General features: G+C 48.9%; 1 protein-coding gene across 1 annotated transcript; it reads left to right on the plus strand.

The window, feature by feature from the left end:
• On the plus strand, positions 1-23,822 carry Bag3 (BAG cochaperone 3). The gene is made up of 4 exons (NM_001011936.1): positions 1-287; positions 16,722-17,051; positions 18,544-18,945; positions 22,514-23,822. The coding sequence occupies exons 1-4, from the start codon at positions 102-104 to the stop codon at positions 23,318-23,320; spliced, it is 1,725 nt and encodes a 574-aa protein (NP_001011936.1). The 5' UTR covers positions 1-101; the 3' UTR covers positions 23,321-23,822.
• Positions 23,823-24,123: the final 301 nt, after the last annotated feature.

Genomic DNA, 24,123 nt, shown 5'->3' on the forward strand with positions numbered 1-24,123 from the left:
GCACCGGCTTCCCGGACACATCGGCTACACAGAGGTGCCCGCACTCCACGACCTCGTGACCCGCGCCCTAGCTCTGCGCCCCGGGCGGACCCCAACTAAGCATGAGCGCCGCCACCCAGTCGCCGGTGATGCAGATGGCGTCCGGCAACGGAGCCAGCGACCGAGACCCCCTGCCCCCGGGCTGGGAGATCAAGATCGACCCGCAGACCGGCTGGCCCTTCTTCGTGGACCACAACAGCCGCACCACGACGTGGAACGACCCGCGTGTGCCCCCCGAGGGCCCTAAGGTGAGTGGAACTAGACGTCCCACCTCGACGGTGAAGGGGCCTGGTCGAGCCAGGGCTACGCGAGTCACTTCACTCGGCGCCCTGCTGCGCCAGGAGAGTCCCTAACCGTACCGGCCCTGGACCGGCGTCGGGCCCCGGAGAACCTTGGGCGGGGTGGCCTTGGAGGGTAGCCAGCGAGGTGCGACCCGCTCGGTGACATCGGGTGGTTTTCCACAGCCTCTTGCGAGGGGCGAAGGGCAGGTGGTGGCCTGAGCTGCGGTGCGCCGGGTCCTATGGAAGGGCGACGGGCCTGATGAGCGGCTGAGGCCCAGGCCAGGCTCCGCCGCGACTGTCTGGTCCGGTACTGAGACCCTCGGCTCCCTCCGGTGCTGGTGGCGCACGGCCAGGTTTGCAAGGCTGCTGAGTGGAGTCCTGTGTGGATTTCGCCTTCAAGTTCAGAACTTAGTTGAGGGTTATCCTGACTTTATTGGATCTTAGGCATAGAGTGACTCAGGAGGAGGCTCGAGTAAGTAACTTATTTTCCTCCACTAAACTTATTACTGGTTGAAACTGCTTTCAGTTAGAGGTATTCTGATACTACTCCTTTTTTTTTTAAATAAAGATATTGTTTCTGGCAGTTTCAAAACTAGAGAATCAGATATTATATCCATACTTAGCCGTTGGCTTAAGACATTGCCTCACACTGGAGAGAAAGAGAATGTATTTTTAATGGCGTGATTCCTTGTTATTGTAGTTTTCAAATACTGGAGATTGTTGCCAGAAGCAGCTGAGGAGTCTTGTGAACAGCAGGTGTATGCTTCATTTACATATATATTCAGGCTTGTGTGCCTCAGTGTCAAGAGCAAAAAAATTTGAAAATACAAATTTGGAAATAAGCCTGACCTGGTTCAGGCTTGTCATCCCAGCACCCAGGAGGCTGAGGCGGGAGGATCTTGAGTTCAAGTCTAGCTTAGGCTATATAACCAGAATCTATCCTAAAAGTTATTTAGTAATTAAATTTGGAATGAAACTAGCCTGTGTTGTGAAATAAGACCCTCCCATCTTAAAAAAAAAATCAATTAAATTTTGAAAAGAGCTAAAAACACAAACTTAGGTAAGATTTTTGTTTGTTTGTTTTAGTTTTCGAGACAGGGTTTCTCTGTGTAGTGTTGGCTATCCTGGAACTCACTCTGACCAAGCTGTCCTGGAACTCACAGAGATCCTCCTGCCTCTGCCTCCTGAGGCATGAGCCACCGCCACCTGACTAGGTAGGATCTTTGAAAATAATAAAATTAACAGAAGTCATATTTAGTATACCGTTCAGTAATGATTTATGTAAATTTGGTCTTTTCAAAATGAAAAGTTTTGAAAAATAAGTACACTTTTTAAAAGACTCTAACCTGGCCCTGACCTGGTGGTGCACAGCTTTAATCCCAGCACTGGGAGGCAGAGGCAGGTGGATCTCTTGAGTTCAAGTCCAGCCTGGTCTATAGAAAAACATTGCCTCAAACAAAACAAAACAAAACCAAACAAGAAGAAATACAAACTTACTGCTTTCTGGAAAAAAATAAAAGCAGTAAAGAGTTTATTTATTATTTGGTATTTTAAAAAACTCACCCAATTAAAAATGCTTTATAAATCATTATCTTACAAAAAATCTAGTTTGGTTTTTATGTGTATGGTGATAGGGACTGAACCCAGGGCCTTGAGAACTTCAGTCAAGCATTTTCCTTACAACTATTGCTACAACTTTACTATCCAGCAGTGAGCCACATACTTGGCAGTTTACATTTACAAGAAATTAATTGTATATTTCTGGAAATTATTACTATAAGAGGCTATAATTTGGGATGGACATAATTTCGTGTATCTCTGTGCGTGTGCACGTGTGTGTGTGCATGTGTGTGTGCATGTGTGTGTGTGTGTGTGTGTGTGTGTGTGTCCGTTTCATCCATTATTGGGTAAAAGGTTCTCTTGAAACTAGCCGTCTTCAGACTGCATGGGGAGTAGAAGCCCCCCAGTGTGTATTTTGAGGCCTCCTTCCTATAGCTACAGGCAGGATCTCAACCCTCTGGCACCCTTCGTTGGGAGTGAAGATCAAGTTTGAGCACATCATGCTACTGCTTAGCCAATGTGTCAGGATTTGCTGTAGACACTAGGTGGATGCTTTAGGCTGGATTTTCATAAATCTGTGTGAGATAAAAAAACAAACAAAAGAAATTAACTTTCTGCTCTTATGAAGCAGAGAGTGCAAAACGTTAAATCAGATGTTTTGGGCTTGAAAAAAAATGAAAGTTTCATCATTATAGTTTTAAACTTGAAAGGTCCTTAACAGTGTCCCCCTCCCTTCTGCATAAGGAAACGCAGAGAATTCACGTGTGTTTCTGAAGGTCACCCGCCAACCCCAATAGAGAGAGAGGGGCAAGTGGACGGACCAGTTAGAAGAGGCTGAGTTTGTTCAGAAGTGGCTTGAATTTGTATGAAACCGAAGTGTGCTGACCTCTGTGCTGTGCTAGTCTGAGTTTTGATGGTTGTGACTAACTCGGGAGAAGGGTTTCCTTTACCAGATTAATTACTTGAGATAAACTTGCCAGCTTGGTACAGAAACCCAACAAGAAAATGAGCATTTCAGTGGAAGAATCAAAGCCTCAAGCTGTTGGTTGCTTTGAGTCTGGACTTCGCTGCTTTTAAACCCATGCGTTGGCTGTCACAAAACATCCATGTGACTGGGGCTGTTTCCCTTACTGCAGGCTACCAACTTGGAAGACCTTTAATATTTTTGGATGTTTGTTTGTTTGTTTGTTTGTTGGGACAAGATTTCTCTGTGTAGCTGTAGCTATCCAGGAACTCACTCTGTAGACCAGGCTGGCCTTGAACTGTGCCTTCCGAGTGCTGGGATTAAAGGCGTCTGTCACCACTGCCTGGTGACCTTTAATAGTTTATATTAGAAATAGTCTTCTTTCTTCCCTTTCTTTCTTCCTTTCTCTCTCTCTCTCTCTTTCTTTCTTTCTTTCTTTCTTTCTTTCTTTCTTTCCTTCCTTCCTTCCTTCCTTCCTTCCTTCCTTCTTTCTTTCCTTCCTTCTTTCTTTCTTTCTTTATTTCGAGCTAGGGACTCAACCCAGGGCCTTGTGCTTGCTAGGCAAGTGCTCTACCACTGAGCTAAATCCCCAACCTTCTTTATTTTTATGTCTATGTATGCCCGTGTGTACTTAGGGCCCACAAGGGTGTTAGATTCCCAGGAGCTGGAGTTATAGGGGGCTGTGAGCCAACTTGTGAATGTTGGAACTTGAACTCACTCAACTTTGGAGAACCAAAAGCACTCCCAAATGCTGAGCTATCTCTCTAGTCCCTGAAATAGGTCTTTTGAAGCATAAGGAGAAAGCCTCTGCCTAAAACAAAGGCCTTTCTGGGAGGAACTAAGAGACCCTCAGATTATCCCCCATTGCCTAGGAGATGCTGTCAGTCAATAAAGAGCCCTTGGCTGAGTTGGGAAGTCTGAGAAGGCATCTGGATGTTTACAGTCAGAACTGACAAAGAGGACCCCTTCTCGGAAAGAGGAAAATCACCAACCCTTTGTGTTGTATTCAGTCCTAAACTCTCCGAGTTGACTTTAGTTTTCTCTCACGTGATTATAGCAAATCTCCTACCACTGTTTTTATGGCAAACAAGTGGCCCTTATTGTCCCTTAGCCTGTCCCAACTGGAGGCAATGATGTCCTCATGCAGACACCTCTGCAAGCAGCCATGCTATGCCTCCATCTGATTTTTCTCCACACTTGGCCTTTCTACCAATCAGGGAGGTCCATACCAACTGAGATCCCTCCTGTAGAGAGGTCAGTGTTCACTGTGGAGTCTGGAGATGCATGAGCCCTTGCAGCCCCTTCCCAGTGTATCTCTTCCATGAATAAACAGGTCAGGTACTCCAGAGTGCTGGTTCCTTACGAGGCAGACGGTCCTGGAACAGAGCTCCTCACCTCTGTGGATCTGGGGACTCACCATCCTGGCAGTCCTCAGGGTTTTGGTTTTTAATTCAGTTCAATTTTGTGTCTATGCACTCATCATAGCATATATGTAGAGTTGAGGGGACATCTTGGCAGGAGTGTCTACCATGTGGATTTTTGGGCAAAATATGGTCATCAGAGGTAGTGGTAGGTGTCCTAACCCACTAAGCCATTTTGAATGCCCTCTAGGGGAACCTTTGAAGAATATACACTGAGGGGCTGGCGAGGCAGCTCGACAGTTAATTACACTTGCTGCTCTTGTAGGGGACCTGAGCTCACCTCCCAGCACCCAAGTCAGGCGGCTCACCCCAGTGCCAGGGAACCTGAGGCACGGACATGTGTGGATACTCGCACATAAAATAAACATAATAAATCTTTAAAAGAGTGTACATTGTAGTTACTTGACCCATTCTGTTCCCACTTCATGTTAAATCGAATTGTCTAGAAGGAGACCCAGAAATATATAAGTTCAGGGGTCTTTCTGGTGATTTTGGTTTAGCCACATGGGCCTTGAAAGCCACAGTGGCCCTTGATCCCATTTGGCGCACAGGGAGCCTCCTGCTTCACATCTGGCCTGTCAACACCCTCAAGGTGCCTGCCTGCTGGAGCTGAACTGGGTGTGGTATGCCTAGGGAGCCTAGATACCCTGTGCACAGTGGCAGCGTGAGGAGACTGCCCTCCACCCCAGGCTGGAGCCTTTCCCTTTTGTCTTCCAGCATCTCACAACCACTTTGTTCTTAATTCTGTGAGGAGAACTGTCCTTTTCACAGAAAATTGGAGATTTTTTGAGTTATGATTGAAGTGGAAAGACCCATTTATTCTGCTTCAGACCCAGCAGAGCCTCCTGTTAGCTCTCAAAAGATTAGGTCATTTTGCTCTTTCTACATCGATCACCTGCCATTGTGCCTCTTAGCAGACTCAGGGGCTGAGTGGCTCCTTCCCCTCCTTTGCAGCAAGCTGCAGTCAGGGCTGGGAAGTGGTTTGGTGGGAGAGGATCAGGAGCACAGCCACGTGCCTCAGAAGGGTGCTCATCCAAGACCGTCGCTTTCCCTCTGAAGAACAGCCTGTGTATTTGGCTTGCACAAGAACTAACTGTGCCTCCCAGGACACAATTTGTCCCCCATTTTGTGAAGTAGATTTGCCCTTTACGAGGGAAGACCACGTACACAGGAGAACTGTGGCTGTGGTTGACGTTAGCCAGGACTGGGAAAACTTAAAATGTTGGATGCTGTCAGGGCTGGTGGTGAGTCAGAAAGCTTCATACCACCCGTGAGGCCTGATTAGCGCCGTCCTGGTTTCTGGAACGGCACAAGGTTTCCTTATATAAACCACTCTACATGTTTATTACTGTTTATCGACATTTAATTAATTAATTTATTTTTTTATTCTAGTATCTATCTTCCATCCAAAATAGGAAACCATACATGATCGAGGCTGTTCTCTCTCTCTTTTTTTTCCTTCATGTTTTAATTTGATCATAAAATATATGAGGCCTTAGGTAGAAGAGCTGAGAGCTAAACACAGGTCTTGCTTCTCAAGAGCCTTGGTGACTCTTTAGTATTGACAGACACTGAGTATCCTTGTAGGCCTGATTGTACTGTTCTTCAACCCTCTCCCCTTGCTTTGAACATAAATCGACCACTGCCTCAGACCTGAGGGACTCCTCCGTAGCCAGGCATCCGATCTTGGCACTTACAGAAGCTGAGGTCTGTCCATCATCTGACACATGTGATTTTTTTTTTTGATAGCCAATGTTACAAAGTCCGACCTTATTTATATATAAAAAAAAAATCTTTAGGGCTTTGGTAGCTTTGGAGGAAGCCAGGTAGTGCCGTGTGTGTGTGTGTGTGTGTGTGTGTGTGTGTGTGTGTGTGTGTGTGTGTGTGTATGTCTTTAAATACCCCAGGTAGCTCTCAGAGGTAAAAACGATTTCATGTTGCAGAAGGATGTCCCTAGCCTCTGGCTCCTTAGAAAGGCTGACCTGGTGTTCCTGCTCCTGGTCCTGTAGAAGCGTCCGGCATATTTACTTGCCTCGCCTTTCTCAGACTAGAAGCAGTGTGTCCCTGCTCTGGATAGACTCGATGCTGCTCTAGTTTGGATCTTTTCTAAGTGGTGGGCTCTCTGGCTTTGCCCTTTTGACTCACAACCCTGTTGATCGTTCCAGGTAGAGTCTGTTTCTTCTCAGCAGCCTTGCTTTTTTGCCTAGCAGAATCTGTAGGCACAGGGCAATGTCTCAATGAGTATAAACACAAAGTGGATCTTTAGAAGCTCTTCGGCAGTCCCTCAGCACAGCCGTGTTGTCCCGAGGCTCCCAGATGTCCCCCAGAGGCTTGTCCTGTTAGTCACTTTCTGAATGGCCTTTTCTGTACAGAGGTCAGTGCTTGACTCCCCGAGTCCATCCTTACCGCTCTGGGGAGGCTGTTTTGTTCCTATCCGTGACACAGCATCTTCATCAGCTCTCTAGGAGGGGGCTGGGAGCCGGCAGCAGCCAGACACTGCAGGTCTGGAGCTGAGCAGACAGCATCCATGGCCCTGGCAAAGGAGTCTAATTATTTTCTCTTGTGGCTGGCAGTAAGAGCAGACACCCTGCCTACAGAAATTCTTTACTGTCTCCCAGAACCACCGAGAATCACAGATTTCTACCTGTCTGCATCAGAGGAAGCCTGTATACCCCATCAGTTTTCCTGAGTTCCCAGCACAAGGCTGGGTGGGTCCTTTGAACTAAAGCTTCCTACTGAAAATTCCTTAGCATTTCCTTGAAAAGCAGTTCTCCCTACACCAAAGGAACTTAATCAGTATTTGTCAGAGTAGCAGTGTGGTACCCCCACCCCACACACACATCCCTCTTGTTATTTAGGAAATTTTTTCTTGGTCACTGAGTAAGTAAGGAATAGATAGTTTTGGAAGGCAAATGGTGGGAGAATGGGAAGGCAAGCTGAGTGTGGGGAACAAAGTCATTGGGGTATGGTTTCGCCTTCCAGGTTGGGTTGTCATTCTGTTTACATCCAAGCAAGGCCCCCTCATCTGAGGTGCAGCTGGGACGTCTCCTTCCATAGCACCCCTGTGCCTGGTGATGGTGAAGTCTTCAGGCCAGGGTGACTCAGAGTGGAGCCAGAGGTCTTTGCTTGCTGGTCCTGCCTTGGCTGGGCCAGTGACTCAGCACTGAGCTGTCGCTTCCCTGACTTGGAGCACATCCAAACTGGATGTTTCAGGTCTGAGCTTCAGCCCAGGAAGAGACAGATGCTGTTCCTCTTGCTTTTTCTCCTGGGGAAGATGAAGGGTTTGGAGAGGTCACACACAAATGTCAACACACAGCATCCCAGGAGTGGCAGGCAAATGCTAGGGAAAGAGTTATGTGGCCAGCCTCGCCTGACAGACCTGGGCTCTGGAGATCTTGAGCAGACTGCATGCCCCCACGGGCATGTTTCTTCTGTTAGTGGGCACAGCAAGTGCCACCCTTGCAGGGTTGAGAGACTCACCGGAGATAGAGTGTGCGTGGAGAGCGCTTCTTTCAAAGCTTGACCTGAAGCCCACGTATCATTCCTAGAGATGCTTACCATGAAGTAGGAAGGTCTTTGTAGATAGGCATCCAGCTGACCTTACAGCAGACCTGGCCATGCATGACTCGGACAGCAGATAGGCCTGAAGTCCTGTCTCTGACAAGCTTGTCCCAAATTTAGCTGATTCTCCCTTGGTGTCCAGATAGCCTTCAGAAGCCTGACCCGGACTTCCTGTCCCTGTGAGGGTTGTATTCAGGTGCACAGTGACTTGGAACACAGTAGGGGATCAGGTGAAGGCTTCTGGACTTTCTGGAGCCTTCATCGGGCCCCTTTGCTTAATAGGTAGGCATGTTGATCTACACCAGGGACAGACATGTTGATTTACGCCAGGGACGGACAAGAGGAGGGCACAATCGTGTGCTGCATGGGACTCTCCATTGCTCAGCCCTAGTTCCTTAAGAAGAGGTCGTCTGCAGTCGTCAGGCAGGAACCAGGGGCCCAGTTGATGGCTGGGAATAAGGGGCTGGGGGTGTTAGTGTCAGATGAGGCTAAAGGCTCTGTGACAGAGACTACTGTGTTTTCTTTTTGTCTGGAACAAGACCAAGGGAAGGCTGTGGAAATGTTCCAGGCACAAGGAGGGGCCGTTATTGATCTCTTTAAATTCAATTTGCTCCCAGCCTGGAGATTCAGATACTTTTCCATCTGCATTGACTAAAGCAAGTGGTCTTTCTTTTCCTTTTTTTCCCTAACAGGAAGTAAGTACCTGATTTTTGGTTTTTTTCCCCTGAAGCTGTGAGTTTAGGAGCCAAGTGCCCCTTGATTGGGCTTCTCCACACAGCTGTGCCCCAGCTTCCCCTGTGACTTGAGGTCCATCTCATTCCTGTATCTGCCAGATGGAATGCCAGGGGAGAGGGCCAGGGTTGGGAGAGTAAAGAGGCTGGAGGCTGTGGATCCCCAGCACTCCCTCCAGCAGCTGCTAATGCTTATCCTTGTCCTAGGACCATGCGTGGGCTCCGCTGAGGGATAGAGTAAGGGCGTTGAGGATGCCAGCAGATGCATCCAAGACAACCTTCCCTCAGTTTCAGGATGTGCGAGGCAGCCTGGTCCATGCATCTACATGCTGTTGCCCAGCAGGGAGGTTTTCTGTGTGTAAGCTCCTCCCCCAAGTAGCAAGCTCCTCCCCGCCCAGTAGCTGACTAGCCTCTTTGAAAGAGGAGAGTTCAGGGCTTAGGTTTTTAGGGTACTTAGTTGGCCCTGTTTACTTCCCAGTTGGTTCCCTAAAGGCTGAGACAAAAGGGCTTCTAACTCTTAACAGACTCATTACCAATCTGATAAGAGCCACCAAGGCACTGGGTTTTGCAATGCTAGGCCCAACCTCTTAGTCCACCAATAGCTGTGGAATGAAGGCACGTGATGGTGTGGGGCAGGGAGTAGTTCAGTGTTTACAAAAACTTTCTCATGCCTTATTTCACCACGTCTTTCAAAAACAGCCAGTTGAGGCGGCTCGGGAGATAAGAGGCAGGAAGATGTTGAGTTCAGGAGGGCAACCCGAACTATGTGAGAATCTACTTAAAACATAACACAAACCATCAGAACCCCTTGGAAGGTGAGGGAATTTCGTGGCTGGGAAGCTGAGTCTGTTATAGCAAACTCTGCCCAAGGCTGGTGAGCCACAGGGAAGTGTTGGAGCCCGGGATGGCAGCTTGTAGACCAGGGCTCATGCCCATTCATTTCTGTTTATGTAGACACAGCTGCAAAGATAAGCACTGTGGGTTTCGTGTTCTAAAACACAGGGACATCCCTTTTATTAATCCCAGGATAAAGTGTTTCTGTTTGAATAACTGGCACATCAGAGCAGGCCTCTAATCACTTGGGACTCATGGTGACCCGTGACTCGCAGTTTTGTGGCCAACACAGACCTGCTGTCTTATTTTTTAAAAGATTCATTCATACTTGTTGGTTTTAATTATACATGTGTGTGAGTGTGTGTTGGTGCGTGTGAGTCCACTCACTTGCAGAGGCCGTAAGAGGGCACTGGATCCCTCGGGGCTGGAATTACAGGCTATTATGTGATGCTAGCTGAGGCTGCTGGGAACTGGACCCTGGTCCTCGGTAGCGGTAAGGACTCTAACTGCCAAGTCATCTCTTCAGTCCCGTGACCTTCTTTGACTTACCAAGAGTCCCAGGACAAAACCTATCTGACTGGAAGTGCTGTGAGTGGACTTGAGGGGCGTGTGGGTCTGGCTTCTTATTCCGAATCTGTCCCAAATCTCTTAAACCCCCCAGAAGTGGTAGAGAGCCAGTGTAACAACTCAGGAATTATCCTGAGCTTGGTTGTGGGGACTGCATGGCTGCTTATGGATCACATTGGTAATGAGTCATTTATGTAGCCTCTTGGACCAAACAAAAGGCTGGGCTGGGTTATTGAAGCTCGAGTGTCTGTGGAGGTGAAAGTTTTGTTCTGTGACTCCTGCCTGATAGAGGCGCACGCCAAGCTGCTTCATTTCTGCCCTGCTCCTGACTCCACCGGGAGTTACACAGCCTCTCTTTCAAGGCTCTGTCACTCCCGTCGGTGTTAGAAGTTTCGAAGTATTGTTAGTGAAACTCAACAGCTGACCTGGGTGAGAGCTCTTCTGGCCTAAAAACCCAGTTAATGGAATCGGTGTTCCACTTAAAACTCCAGGGCTCGAGTTGGAAGTGCTGATCACCGCCATTGCTACCGTTACCATGGTAACGGGAGCTGTGGTTTGTAGCCATCAAGCCAGCTTTTGTTCTGTTTTGTTTTTTGCTTTTTTTTTCAAGCCCACTTTTTTAAAGAGCCAGAGGGTTATTAAGCCCATTCCCAGGGTTTGGAGGGCCACCTACTCTGCATTTAGGGAACCAGTTACAGCTGGTTCAAAGGTCAACTCTTCCTGTTGTCTGTAAAAGGGAGTGCACCAGCTCAGGGTTTGCTGAACACCTTCCTAAGGGGTACCCAAGAGCTGTTCCCCAGCATGCTTCTAAGATATGGGGGCGGGGCTGGGGTTGGGCGTCGTCTTTATTTGGGGTATAAACCTTTGGGGAACTTTGAGTTCTTGCGATTTCTGACAAATTCAGGCATGCTCATGGTGGCATGGCCATAGACGAGTTCTAGCAATTTCGGTGCTCACCTCAGATCCTTACTTCTTCATGCCAGCCCCCTAAGCCCTCTCATCCCAGTCAAGTAAGACGTGCTTGGGATGGAGGTAGAACCTCCATTATTTTTACTTTTTCCTGGGTGCTCCATTGTCTCCTACAGTCTGAGAACCAATAGTCTGTAGACTATTCCCGGGCTGCCCCTGAGTTTTATAGCTAAGAAAGCAGGTGTCTAGGAGGGTGTGAACTGCTCATGTAGCACATGGGTGGGGCAGGAGGCAGACCAAGGGCAGTCTTCTTGTCAGTAATTTTGCACTTACTGCAGACCTGCAGACAAGCTGAACAAGACTCACAGAACCTGGCCTTATCTCCAGACTTATCCTCTAGTGATAATGCCTTGTGCCTAAAATGGCGCATTTTGACTCACTTGGTATTGATTCCCCCCCCTGATTATTCTGGCTTTCTCTCCGAGTTGTTTGGTGCCCTCAGATAGCCTCGGGATTTTAATGCAGTATGCAAACACCAGTGAAATTAACAACACTCATTTATCAGTTAATGCAGTCAGATAAGAAAGTCGGACCCTGAGGCTCTCATTACCTAATCAGACTTTGTGTGTCTTCCTGACGTCCTCAGCCAAGATAAGAATAATTAGCTTGGTCTGCATGGAAATCACCAGAAAGAGGGGGAGATTCACAGGCACCTGCTTGGTAGCTGTGCTGAGTGCCCTGTCCCTGTCGTGTGATGTCACAAGTACCGGCCACTTCTCCCAACCCAGAGAGAGGAGATTCCTGGGGTCCCCAGTTTCATGCACAGACAACAGATACAACACACACACACACACAGACACAGACACAGACACAGACACACACACACACACACACACACACACACACACACACACACACACAAGACCAAAGAGGGCACTCAGTGCGGACCCTGCTATGGCTGTAATTATTGCTGAAGTGGATTTATTATTGACCTGTCCTGTGAATTCAGTTGGCTTTTCAAAACACTATTTCCCCCCAAACAAAACCCAACAGAGGGATAAAGGGGAGCCCAGGGCTCTCAGTGATGATGGTTCTCTATCATTTGGGATATGTAGGTGACTCCGTACAGATCCAAGAGACTCAGGACTGGAAGGAAAAGCAGCCCCAGCCCCGCCATTTTCAACTGACTCCAAGCTGAAGACCAGCATCTGGGGGAGGCCCCCACTCTGCTCATGTCCTTTCGACCACAGAGGGCTTCCTGACTCCTGTTCGCTTCTCTTTCCCACCCCTGCCCTGCCTACTTTCAGTCCTCACTGGTCTCTGACTTCTTCCTATGAGGCTTGGTGTGCCTTAGTTTCTCCTTTTCGTCCACACCTTCATTTCTCCTGTTCGGTTCCTCCTATCCTGTGAAGGCGTCTGCTCATAAGCCTGTTCCTCCAGCCCTCGTCTTCTGCAGTTTAGCATCTGCTCTTGCTATGATAATAGGCCTTCCTCCCCGGACTCAGACCCAGCACTTCTAGACTCAGGTTGTGTCTTGCCTCTCCTGTGTGGTCCCTGTGTGAGTTGGATGGGGCTTCCTCCCCTTTCCCTGTGCTTTTTCAGCTGAGGTACAAAGCACAAGTGAGCTGTGGAAGATGCAAGGTCTTCAGTGCCTTTGATATATAGGCTGCCCTAGGAGAGGCTCCCGCCATCAGGTCTGACTGTGAGGGGCATAAGGCTGGTGGAGTGGGTATGCGGTGACGGGGTGAGCAGTAAGGGCCTGCAGAAGAGTGTAGCATTGGGGGGGGGGGTGTTTACATACCCAGGAATAGACACCACCCAGATACAGAGAAGATTTCATTAACTCAAGGCTCCTTCCATAATCTCCCAAGCCACTTTCATAGATGACCGTGCAGATTTCTGTCCCCATTGGTTAGTTTTGTCCTTCACTCTGGGTTCCTTTGTCGCTTTGGGGTCTCTTGTGTCTCTTTGGGAAGGGAATTCTTAATTTGTTCCAGGCCTTCTGTGTGTCTCTCTTAAGTGTGTCTTATAAACCTTCCCCCAAGGGCTGCAGAGATGGCTCGGGAGTTATGACCACCTACTGCTTTTGGGGAGGACCCACATTCAGTTCCCAGCACCTATGTAGGGCGGCTTACAACTGCCTGTACTACAGCTCAATGGGATCCGATGCCTTCTTCGGGCCTCCCACATTTTTTTAAAAACAGTGCACACCTTTAATCCCAGGACTCAAGAGGCAAGGCAATCAGATCTCTGAGTTCTGAATTCGAGGACAGCCAGGGCAACATTAAGAAATCTTATCTCAAACAAACAAAAACAACAAAAATCTTCAGGCCTGGAGAGATGGCTGTGCAGTTAAGAGCACCGGATACACTTTCAGAGAATAGTCATTAATTCCCAGCGCCCCACATGGTGGCCCACAACTGTGTGTGACCTCAGTCCCTGCGTATCCAGTGCTTTCCTCTGGTCTCTGAGAGCCGTGTACACATGGTGCACATTCATGCGAGAAGTATAAATTCTGAAACATTTTTTTTAAATGGAAAAAAAAAATCAGAAAGTCAGGCCTGGAGTCACACCTGAAATTCTGTACCCTGGTGGCTCAAGCAAGGAGATCAGAAATTTGAGGTCAGCCTGGGCTACATGTGAGACCCTGTCACAAACAGCCTCCCCATGGTTCTACAGGGTGCTTGTGGCCTGTTTTGTTTTATGGAAAAGGAAATGAAGGTTTATAGGGGTAAGGGATTATCCATGCCCACTGTTAATTAATGGTAGTAGAAATAAGCTTGGGTCCTCTGGGTTAGCCTCCCCTGAGGGACAGTCCCCCATATTCCTTGTACCTCAGCCACCCCCGCTTTTCAGGTGTTTCCTGTTTGTCCCAGGCATTGACTTGTCTAGTTTTTGAACAGGGTCTCATGAAGTCCAGGCTGACCTCAAACTCAGTATGTAGCTGGAGATAACCTTGAACTTGTGATCCTCCGGCTGCTACGTACTAAGTGCTGGGATGTACATGTGCACCACTGTGTCTGGTTTCATACGATAGTTGGAGTTGGACCCAGGATGTCCTTGCATGCTAGGTGCGCAGTCTACCAAGTGAGCTACGTCCCCACCCCTTACCTTGTCTTATAAACTCCTTATTTGCAAGGCTCATATCTTGTTGGTTTGATGACCCCTGGGCCTGTCTGAGTAGTAGCTTGATGTTCGCCGGGAACTGTAGGTGAGGCTAGCTCAGACCTACTAAGTGCCCAGCTCTGAAGAGTAGGTAGTGGCTGAGGCTTTGTTCATAGCCAGAACAAACAGCAAACTCCAGGCAGTTCCCCCAAAACATATGACAGCACTGTGCAAAATCTGATTTCAACTGGAAAGAAGGGCCCTGTCCCCAAGTGTAGGCACATTGCGTAGAACATATGTTATGACAGGATTCTTTGTTGTCTCCTGCCATTTCCCTATGGTGCACGTCTCATGGCTAGAACTGGGTTTCTTTTCTCTGTGTGAGGCCTGGATCCACTCCCAGCTCTTGGGTGACCTGAGAGTTGAGCAAGCTAAAATAATGCTGATGTCCTGAGCACGTGGACATTCTAATCTGAGAGTACCAAGTGCCTGTCTGCCCCTCTCCCCAAGGACACAGTGACACCCTTGCCTTTCCTGTGTTTTGGAGGCCCTCCAGGGGTGAGGTCTCAGCAGGAGGTAGGCAGCACATAAGCCTGAAAGGGTTGCATTGCAGGGCCAGCCACCTGGTGTCCAGACCTATACATAAATATAAAACATGGCAGAATTAATGATTATTTTCACTCAAAATGCAAACCAACTCTCAGGGTCTGTCCTTAACCTTTGCCCAGTTCAGCAGCTGGAGAAATTAACACTCTGGACTCACAGATTCCCAGCTTTTGACATTTGTTTGCCATTTGGAGAGCTACCTCACTAAAGAAGGCTTACTCTCCTAAACACCAGCCTAGTCAGATATCCCCTCGTCTGTGAGAGGACTCCTGTTCAGGAGACAGTTGGAGGCTGAGTGCACAGCCTCTGGTTGGAGAGATATGTCATTGCCCAGTGAATGGCTGACTGGCCTCGGTGTCTGAAATAAGATCTGCCCAGAGGTACATCTGGAACTTGGCCTTCTCAAGGGTCCCAAAATAGCCAGGCCTCTAAAGGAACAACTTCATGAGAGGACACAAGAAGGACCCCCCAACTGTTCTTGGCCTAAACAGGGTTTATTGTATTGAAGGGGGAGAGGCTCTGTGACTCTTCCTTCGAGTCAAGGAAAAGTTTACTGGAACCACTGAGACAGAATACTGCTGCTAGTGTAAGGAGAGGAGCTCAGCTCCCTGTTGAGCACAGACAAAGCACAGTGTGGGACGTGTGGATAGTATTTAAAGGGAAAAACTGATCAAAGGCAAAAGGGGTTCTAACCAAGCTAACCTAACGGGATTCTGACAAGCCAAGGGCGGTGGACAGACATCTGGGGAGGATGGGAGGTGGATAGAGCTGGGGTGTCCATGATGGTGGGCTTGGAATAAGGGGTTCTGGTTGACTTGATTTAGCTGCTCTTTTGCAATAGCTGGATTTTACAAGGAAACACACAGATGGGCCTAGGAGAAAGCCCAGTAGCCTTGCTGTAAAGTTTAGCCAGGCGGAGACTCTTAGGAGTTGGCCGTCTAAGACTGGCACGCGTAATCCCTGGGCTTTGTTCTCTTCTTACACCACTTCTGCATTCCAGGGTATCTCCCTTTCTTGCAGCTTGTTCTAAAAATAATTCCAAGGAGCTAGCCTCTGAAACACACACACACACACACACACACACACACACACACACACACACACACAGAGAGAGAGAGAGAGAGAGAGAGAGAGAGAGAGAGAGAAGAGAGAGAGCACAACACAGAGAACAGAGCACCCAGAAAGCACATACAACACACAAAACAGGGCACAGACAACACACACAGCACACACATAGCACATAAATGACACACACACACAAAGCACATACAACACACAAAACAGGGCACAGACAACACACACAGCACACACATAGCACATAAATGACACACACACACAAAGCACATACAACACACAAAACAGGGCACAGACAACACACACAGAGCATACACAACACAGAACAGAGCACTCAAACACACACAACACAGCACAGACAGCTACAGCGTGCGTGCGCACACATGCTCGCGCCGCACTCACACACACACACACACACACACACACACACACACACACACACACACACAGAGCACATAGAACACACAGAACGGAGCACAGACAACACACACACAGCACACAAACACACATGCTTTTCCAGAAGGAAGTTTGCTGCTGACGTTTAGTAACTGGAGTTGAGTCTTCCAGGGATCACTGGCTTCAGTCTCTGAAGATGTGCAGGGGCCATTGGCCACTGTCTGCTGTCTACACTGCCGTCAACCAGAAAAAAGAAACACCTGTCTCACCACTGTGGGAAGCAAACCTCTCTTGTACTTCAAACTGATACTTTGACTTCTTGGTGTGCCCGGCGACAGGTTTTATTATATAACCCTGACCAGCCAGCCTGGAACTCACTTTGTAGACCAGAACGGCCTCAGAGTCACAGAAACCCACCCGCTTCTACTTCTCAGTCCTGGGATTAAAGGCATGACCACCATTCCCTGTCCCCCTAAATCTTAAAGTGTCGCTCACACAGTAGACTGGAAATCTGGAGAAAGCAGAGACAGTGAAGAGTTCTGGTCCCCTGTGCTCAGCTAGCTTGGTTGAACTGTGAGGCCCAAGTCATTCAGGAAGATCAGAGCCCCTCAGCACCACCCTCCTTCTCAGCCCTGTTTTTAACCAGTCTTTGTTTCTCCTTCCTTCACGTTAGGAAACTGCATCATCTGCCAACGGCCCTTCCCGTGATGGCTCCAGGCTGCTGCCCGCTAGGGAAGGCCACCCCATATACCCCCAGCTCCGACCAGGTTACATTCCCATTCCCGTCCACCATGAAGGCTCGGAAAACCGGCAGCCGCACCTTTTCCATGCCTACTCCCAGCCTGGGGTGCAGCGATTTCGAACCGAGGCAGCAGCCGCCGCCCCGCAGAGGTCCCAGTCTCCTTTGCGTGGGGGCGTGACAGAAACCACTCAGACAGATAAACAGTGTGGACAGGTGCCGGCAGCTGCAACAGCCCAGCCCCCGACTGCCCACGGACCTGAGGTAAGAGACCCAGTTCATGCTGGGCCAGAAACCGACCTGGTAGTACACGGGGTTCACGGCCTGCAGCCTCAGGGGTTCTTGCTGCAGAGATGGTTGGCAGCCTCACATGGTCCCTGTATCTTACACCTGTAGGTGTAAGATTTTTTTCAGATGGCCAGAGAGCACATGACTTATTTTTGTAGTAGAAGAATTGGCACCAACAGGGTAACTGAGTGACCAAAGTGCATAGAGGTAGAGGCCTCACAGCTTGGAGCAACTGCCTGGCTTCCTATATCAGTGTTCCTATGCACACTGGGCTCTCTGCTTCAGAGAGAGCTGAGTTACTCTGGTCCCTTCAGATGGACAGCAACCATTTGGACCTATGCTGGGAATGAAATCAGGGTGCCATAGATCTCTGTCTTCAGGTGTGCCGTTAAAGGGAATCCAGCATTAAGTCAGAAGGGCAACAGCTTTAGGCTTGAACCCTGACGTTTGCCATTTTGAGGTTTGTTACTAGTGAAAGTGTGTTGCTCACTCGGTTCTGAGCTGAGGTTGTGGCCAACAGACTGGGTAGGGTTGCTAAGTAGTTATGCCTTCCTTTTTCGTCGTCGTCCTCTCGGCAGCTCGTCCCCTGGGTCACTGGCATTGTTCTTGAGGATGAGTCCACATTTCCTGCCTGCGTCAGAGTCCTGATTGTTTTTGACCTCTACTTGTGTTCACTTTCACTGTAGTTAATGTGGGATACTGGAAATCTCTCTCCTTTCTTGGAGATGTGTTTCCTATGTAGGTAATGTTTCTCCAGTACAAGTCAAAACAACACATCGGTCAGAGATCTTAGAAAATGTAAGCCAACAAGGCCGTTAGTGGGGAACCACCTAGGCAGCCATCTTCCTCACCTTCTAGGTGACTAGAAGATAGATCAGAAGAGCAAGGGACCTGGCCTGCACCCAGACACAGGCAGCTCCCAGATGCTTCACTGCATTCTCCAATGAGAGGTTAAGCGGAAAGGAGACATTCAGTAACAACAAACAGACCCAGCGGCCCACACCCTTCCTGTGCACGCCGCTGCCTGCCAACGCACAGGCACAGAGCATCCAGTTAATCCTCAGAGCAACCCATGAGGTGGGCAGGCAGGCTGTCCTTTCCCCATATTTCAGGCAAGGTGCCGAGAACTGTCGAGCTTCCAAGTATTTAAACCCTGGCCCTTTTATTTCAGAGCTCTGGGAGCCTTGTGTATGCTGGGCAGGTGCTCTCCCAATGTCCCAGTGTTCTTAATACTCTATTTGTTAAGTAGAGTGTGCTGGAGAGTGAAACCAGGGTCTCAAGCACACTGAGCACTTGCTCCCTCCCTCACAGAAGTCCACACAGCCCTTATCCTCACACTTTGAAAATGTGTGGCTTTGGGCTTTGGGGATGTGTTGTCCTGGCCAGGTGGTGTCTGGAATATTTGGAGTGCCAGGGCAGCAGGGTCATTCATTCATGGCACCGTGCCTCTGCCCTTTGTCTCTTGCAGCGATCTCAGTCTCCAGCTGCCTCTGACTGCTCATCCTCGTCCTCCTCGGCCAGCCTGCCGTCCTCTGGCAGGAGCAGTCTGGGTAGCCATCAGCTCCCCAGGGGTTACATACCCATCCCCGTGATACATGAGCAGAACATCACCCGGCCAGCAGCCCAGCCCTCCTTCCACCAAGCCCAGAAGACCCACTACCCAGCTCAGCAGGGTGAATACCAGCCCCAGCAGCCTGTGTACCACAAGATCCAGGGGGACGACTGGGAGCCCCGGCCTCTTCGGGCCACATCTCCATTCAGGTCACCTGTCAGAGGTGCATCCAGCCGGGAGGGCTCTCCAGCCAGAAGCGGCACACCGGTTCACTGCCCATCACCCATCCGTGTGCACACGGTGGTTGACAGGCCTCAGGTACGGAGAGTCATGGTTCACAGAAACACAGGTGGCTGAGGCAAGCCGAGAGGTTCTGCAGATGCCCTGGGATTCCTCAAAGCCCTGCCTTGTCAGCATAGCACAACTAGAGACAAATGGAATTCTAGAAGCTGCTGGTCTTTGATGCTCAGGGACAGAGGGGGAGGGAGAGCCTATGGTAAGGCTGTCACTCAGTGCTATCACTCTCACCTCTATGGCCATGTTCCTTAGTGTGCACCACACCTTTCCTCTCCCCATCCCCCCCAACACATACTCTAACCACACTGTGCACTTCAGTTTAAGAGGGGCATTGTTTCTCTTTCTCTATTTCTGTTCTACAAGCCATTCTCTTGATCCCTCTGGGGCATTTGCTCAGGCTGGACCTGTTCTATAAAATAAAAGACCAGTGCAGTCCCCCATCCCTTTGCCTTCTAAGGGATGCCCACCTAGTCTCTCCTCTAAAAGCAACTCCTTTCCCTTCATGCCTTGCACGAGTTCCTTCGGGTTCAGTCCGTGATTATCTTGTGCAATCCAGATGGTCCTCTTATCTCATAAGCTCCGAGCCTGACAGCAAGGGACCTTGTCTGAGACATTCCCCTTTTGCAGTAGGGTATTGTGGTCCTTGGCCACATTGGTGGACAGTAGTGGAAAGCCATTGTGGTCTGGTGGACATCATGGTCACGGCCCTGCGCATCCTCCAGTGAAGCTAGAGATGTTACTGAAACCAGACACCTGCAGCTCAGAGACAGGAAAGGACACTCACTCCCGGCTGTAACATTGAGCAGCTGAATTACTCCTTATCACGGTTTTAAAAGTGAACTCTCCCTATGAGATATTTCCAAAGATCCAAATGTAGAATGTCTTTCTCTTACAGTGATATTATCTCAGTCCTGGAAACAGGAAATCCTCAACTTTTGTTTGTTTTTGCATGCATTGTGCATATGTGTCTGTGATACATGTTTTGTGCATGTACACGCACATCCTTATGAAGGCCCATGGTCAATGGGAGTCTTTCTTGATCTGTCACCACCTTTTACACTGAAGCAGGGTCTCTCACTTGAACCCAGTGCTTGCCGGTACAACTAGTCTACCCAGCTGGCTAGCTTGCTTCGGGGGATATCTTTTTTTTTAATATTTTTTTTTATTCATTTATCATATATAAGTACACTGTAGCTGTCTTCAGATACACCAGAAGAGGGCATTGGATCTCTTTACAGATGGTTGTGAGCCACCATGTGGTTGCTGAGAATTGAACTCAGGACCTCTGGAAGAGTAGTCGGGTGCTCTTAACCGCTGAGCCATCTCTCCAGCCCCTTCGGGGAATATCTTATCTCTGCTTCCTGAGTGCTGGGCTTACAGGTGGACTGCCACACCCATGCATCTGTCCTGTGTGCCCTGGAGGTCCAAACTCTGGCCGTCACTCACGTGTTTGACCTGCTGAGTCATCTCCCCTGCACTGTCTTTAGCTTTTCTATTTGGAAACAATTTCAGCCTTTCTGAAGAGCTGTAAGACTCGTATGAAGAAGTCCCATGTGCCCTTCACCCGAGTTCACTGCTTTGTTGAGACAGTCTCTTATGCACCCAGGCTGGCTCCAAAGTTGCTGTATGCCTGAGGATGACTTTGAACTTCTGACCCTCCTGCTTTTGTTTCCCTGGTGCTGGGGTTATGCGGTGCACCCCTGAGTTGGGTTCATGTGCTGGTGTCAAACCCAAGGTCTTTTACACACTGCTCAAACACTGGCAGTTGACTTACAGCCCCAGTGGCCCCTGCCACCCCCAGTAATGCTTGCCGCTCTCACTTCCTGTCACTTCTTTCTCTGTATCATCTACTCACTCTAACTATTGCTTGAGAATTGCTTGCAACTAACACGCCTTTCTGGATACGTGAGCAAATATTTTCCCTAAGAAATACAACCAGAGTAGAATGGCCAGATTCTGGAAATTTAATATTCTTCCAATAGCATATTATCCAGTTTACCACCCACTTTCAAATTTCCTACCCAGCACTTTCCCCTTTGGGGGTCTGATCCAGGAGTGCAAACACTGACTTTAGCTGTCACTTCCCTTTAGTCTCTGGCACGGTTCCTCAGCCTCTCGATGCTTCATGACCTTGACATTTCTGAAGAGCAGAGGACACCCTTTCCTAAGTTTATCCTTACACAGCCTTTCCATTGCTTTTAAAACCCACGGTGGGATGGCTGCGAGGAGGCGGGCTGAGCGGTGAGGGTTGATGTTGGGCAGGAAGCACTTGGTGGGAATGGAGCACACCAGCGAGATAGCCACCCACTCGGGATTCAGTAATCCCGGAAGGAGTGGTGAGAATTCCCCTGGGGACTGCCCCGTGTTTCCTGTAGTGAGTGAGGGAGCCTTTAATCCTAGTTCGACCTCTACTGACCTTGAGTTTGGTAGCCTTTCTTTTACTTCTTGTTCAAAGAACCGTTTTTTTAGAGTGTTGAAGGATTTAGCTTATCTGAACATGAAAGTAGAAAGAATTAAAGCTCTACCTGGGATGGAGTAGTATAGCATTTCTTCTCAGTTGATGAAACTGGGGCATGAGAGGGTTTGGAGTCCGGGTAATCATTTAGATGCTAGAAGAGCCCCACTCGGTTCCCATTTGGAGCATGGTTTGTATTTTAAAATATGACCTTGACCTCAGTCCCCTGGAAGGACTTTGCAGCCGGATGCCAGTGTAAAGCATCATATCACAGCATTGCATCAATATGCAGGGCCTGAATTCTTCCAGGGTTAACTATTTCGAGCATCTTGCTTTATTTTAAAAAAAACAAACTGGTCCGAGCAGAAAGCACTAGGCTGTTACAAGTCACCTTGAAAGGGTACCCAGGAAGTGAGACTTTTTACAGCAAGACCCGAGGCAGCATCTCCGGCCCAGGGCTGAAGTGGAGTCAGTTAGAAATTACTCTGAGCAAACCCCACTGAGCAGCCAGCATGCTGTTTCATTTTTGAAAATGACAGTGGCTGGCTTTCCTTGCCTGTAAGACAGAACAAGCAGGTAGTGAGCCAATCACTGGAAGCTTAGCAGATAATTTGGTCACATTCATGATCAACATCCAGTTTGCATTTTGGTTGGTGGCTGCCCTCAAAAAGATCTCAATATGGGCATAGAGAAATGGCTCGGCTCTTGATTAAGTATGGTTCCCAGTACCTGTGTGGGTGCCTCACAACTTCCTGTAGCTCCAGTTCCAGGAGATCTGACTCCCTCTTCTGCCTTCCAAGGGCATTGACATACATACAGATCGCATATACATAAATACAAATAAAATTTTTTAAAAATCTTTTTTTTTTAATGAACGTCATTTTCTAGGCTCTGTGGATAAAGAGCTTGCAAGCCTGACAGTCTGAGCTCGGTTCCCAGAACCCACGGAGAGGTGGAAGGGTAGAATGGAAGCTGTCCCCTGAGATCCACGTGTACACGGGTCACAAGTGCCTGCAAACACACAATTAAAAGAGTTATTTCCAATTTCCTTTTTTTTTATTTCTTTGCTTGCTATTAACTGTGAATTATTGCTTTAGGCTGTTACAAAAAGTTTGTGTCCTCCTTTCTCAACAGCCCATGACCCATCGAGAGCCTCCCCCTGTCACCCAACCCGAAAACAAACCAGAAAGCAAGCCAGGCCTAGCTGGACCAGATCTCCCTCCTGGACACATCCCCATTCAAGTGATCCGCAGGGAGGCCGACTCTAAGCCTGTTTCTCAGAAACCACCTCCTCCTGCTGAGAAAGTGGAAGTGAAGGTCTCCTCTGCCCCAATTCCTTGTCCTTCTCCCGGCCCCGCCCCTTCGGCTGTCCCTTCTTCCCCGAAGAATGTGGCTGCAGAACCGAAGGCAGCCCCCAGCCCTGCCCCTGCAGAGGCTGCATCCCTCAAGTCAGGAGACGCCGAAGCGCCCCATAAGCATCCAGGCGTGCTGAAAGTGGAAGCCATCTTGGAGAAGGTGCAGGGGCTGGAGCAGGCCGTCGACAACTTTGAAGGCAAGAAGACTGATAAAAAATACCTGATGATCGAAGAGTATTTGACCAAAGAGCTGCTGGCCCTGGATTCCGTAGACCCCGAAGGACGAGCTGATGTCCGTCAGGCCAGGAGAGATGGCGTCAGGAAGGTTCAGACCATCTTGGAAAAACTGGAGCAGAAAGCAATCGATGTCCCGGGTCAGGTCCAAGTCTATGAACTCCAGCCCAGCAACCTTGAGCCCGAGCAGCCACTGCAGGAAATCATGGGCGCCGTGGCAGCCGACAAGGATAAGAAAGGTCCTGAAAACGAAGATCCACAAACTGAAAGCCAACAGCTAGAAGCCAAAGCCGCCACGCCTCCAAACCCCAGCAGCACAGCAGACTCGGCTGGCAACCCGGTGGCTCCCTAGGGTCCGCGTTGTAGAGACTTTTTAAGATGCATGCACTGCGGGACTTGCAGTCAGCTGGTTGTCTTTATTCATAGCCGCTTGGTATGCAGTAACTTGGGGTGGAGGCAAAGCGCTAACCAAGGGGGCTTCTCTTCCCTATTCTTACCCGTATAAATAAACAAGTTGCCCGTTCCAGAAGTCTAACCCCTCTGCTTGTTTGGGAGCCCTTTCTGTGCATGGGTATGGTGATTTAGCCTTGGCTGTGGGCTGTCTTCCTGTTAGCTCTGGACCGTAGGGGGTTTTAGGTTTTGAGGGATAGGCAGAGAGTTACAGGAACAAGAAACCCGTCTTTGAGATGTGCCACCATTTTGATGAGATAACCTTCATTTCGTTACTGAAACATCTAACTTCAGCTACAATGAGATATGCAAGGAGCCGTAGAAATAGATCTACGTTGGAATGGCTTTAATGTTGTTACATTTCGGGGAGGGGGACAGAAAATAAAGCGATTGTATAAGTCTCAGTGGTTTTTGTGGTTTCTAAGAGTTTGAAGAGTGACAAATAGCATCAAGGTTGTTCCAGTGGGGGACCCCATATAACAAACTGGGCACAAATAACCCATCAAGGAGCTCGGTGAGAGTGTTCTTGTCTCAAAATATGAGGTAAAGAACAATCGAGGGCGACGGCCCACGTTGACCTCTTGGCCTCTGTATGTGCACACGGGAAAGCACAGCAATAGATTGTCCCCGACTTTAGTCAAATGGTAGACACAGTCGCAAGGCAGTTTTTATCTGGAACAGGAGAGGACTCGGGGCTGTGGACTT

Source organism: Rattus norvegicus, chromosome 1, assembly GCF_036323735.1.
Source record: "Rattus norvegicus strain BN/NHsdMcwi chromosome 1, GRCr8, whole genome shotgun sequence".
NCBI lineage: Eukaryota > Metazoa > Chordata > Mammalia > Rodentia > Muridae > Rattus > Rattus norvegicus.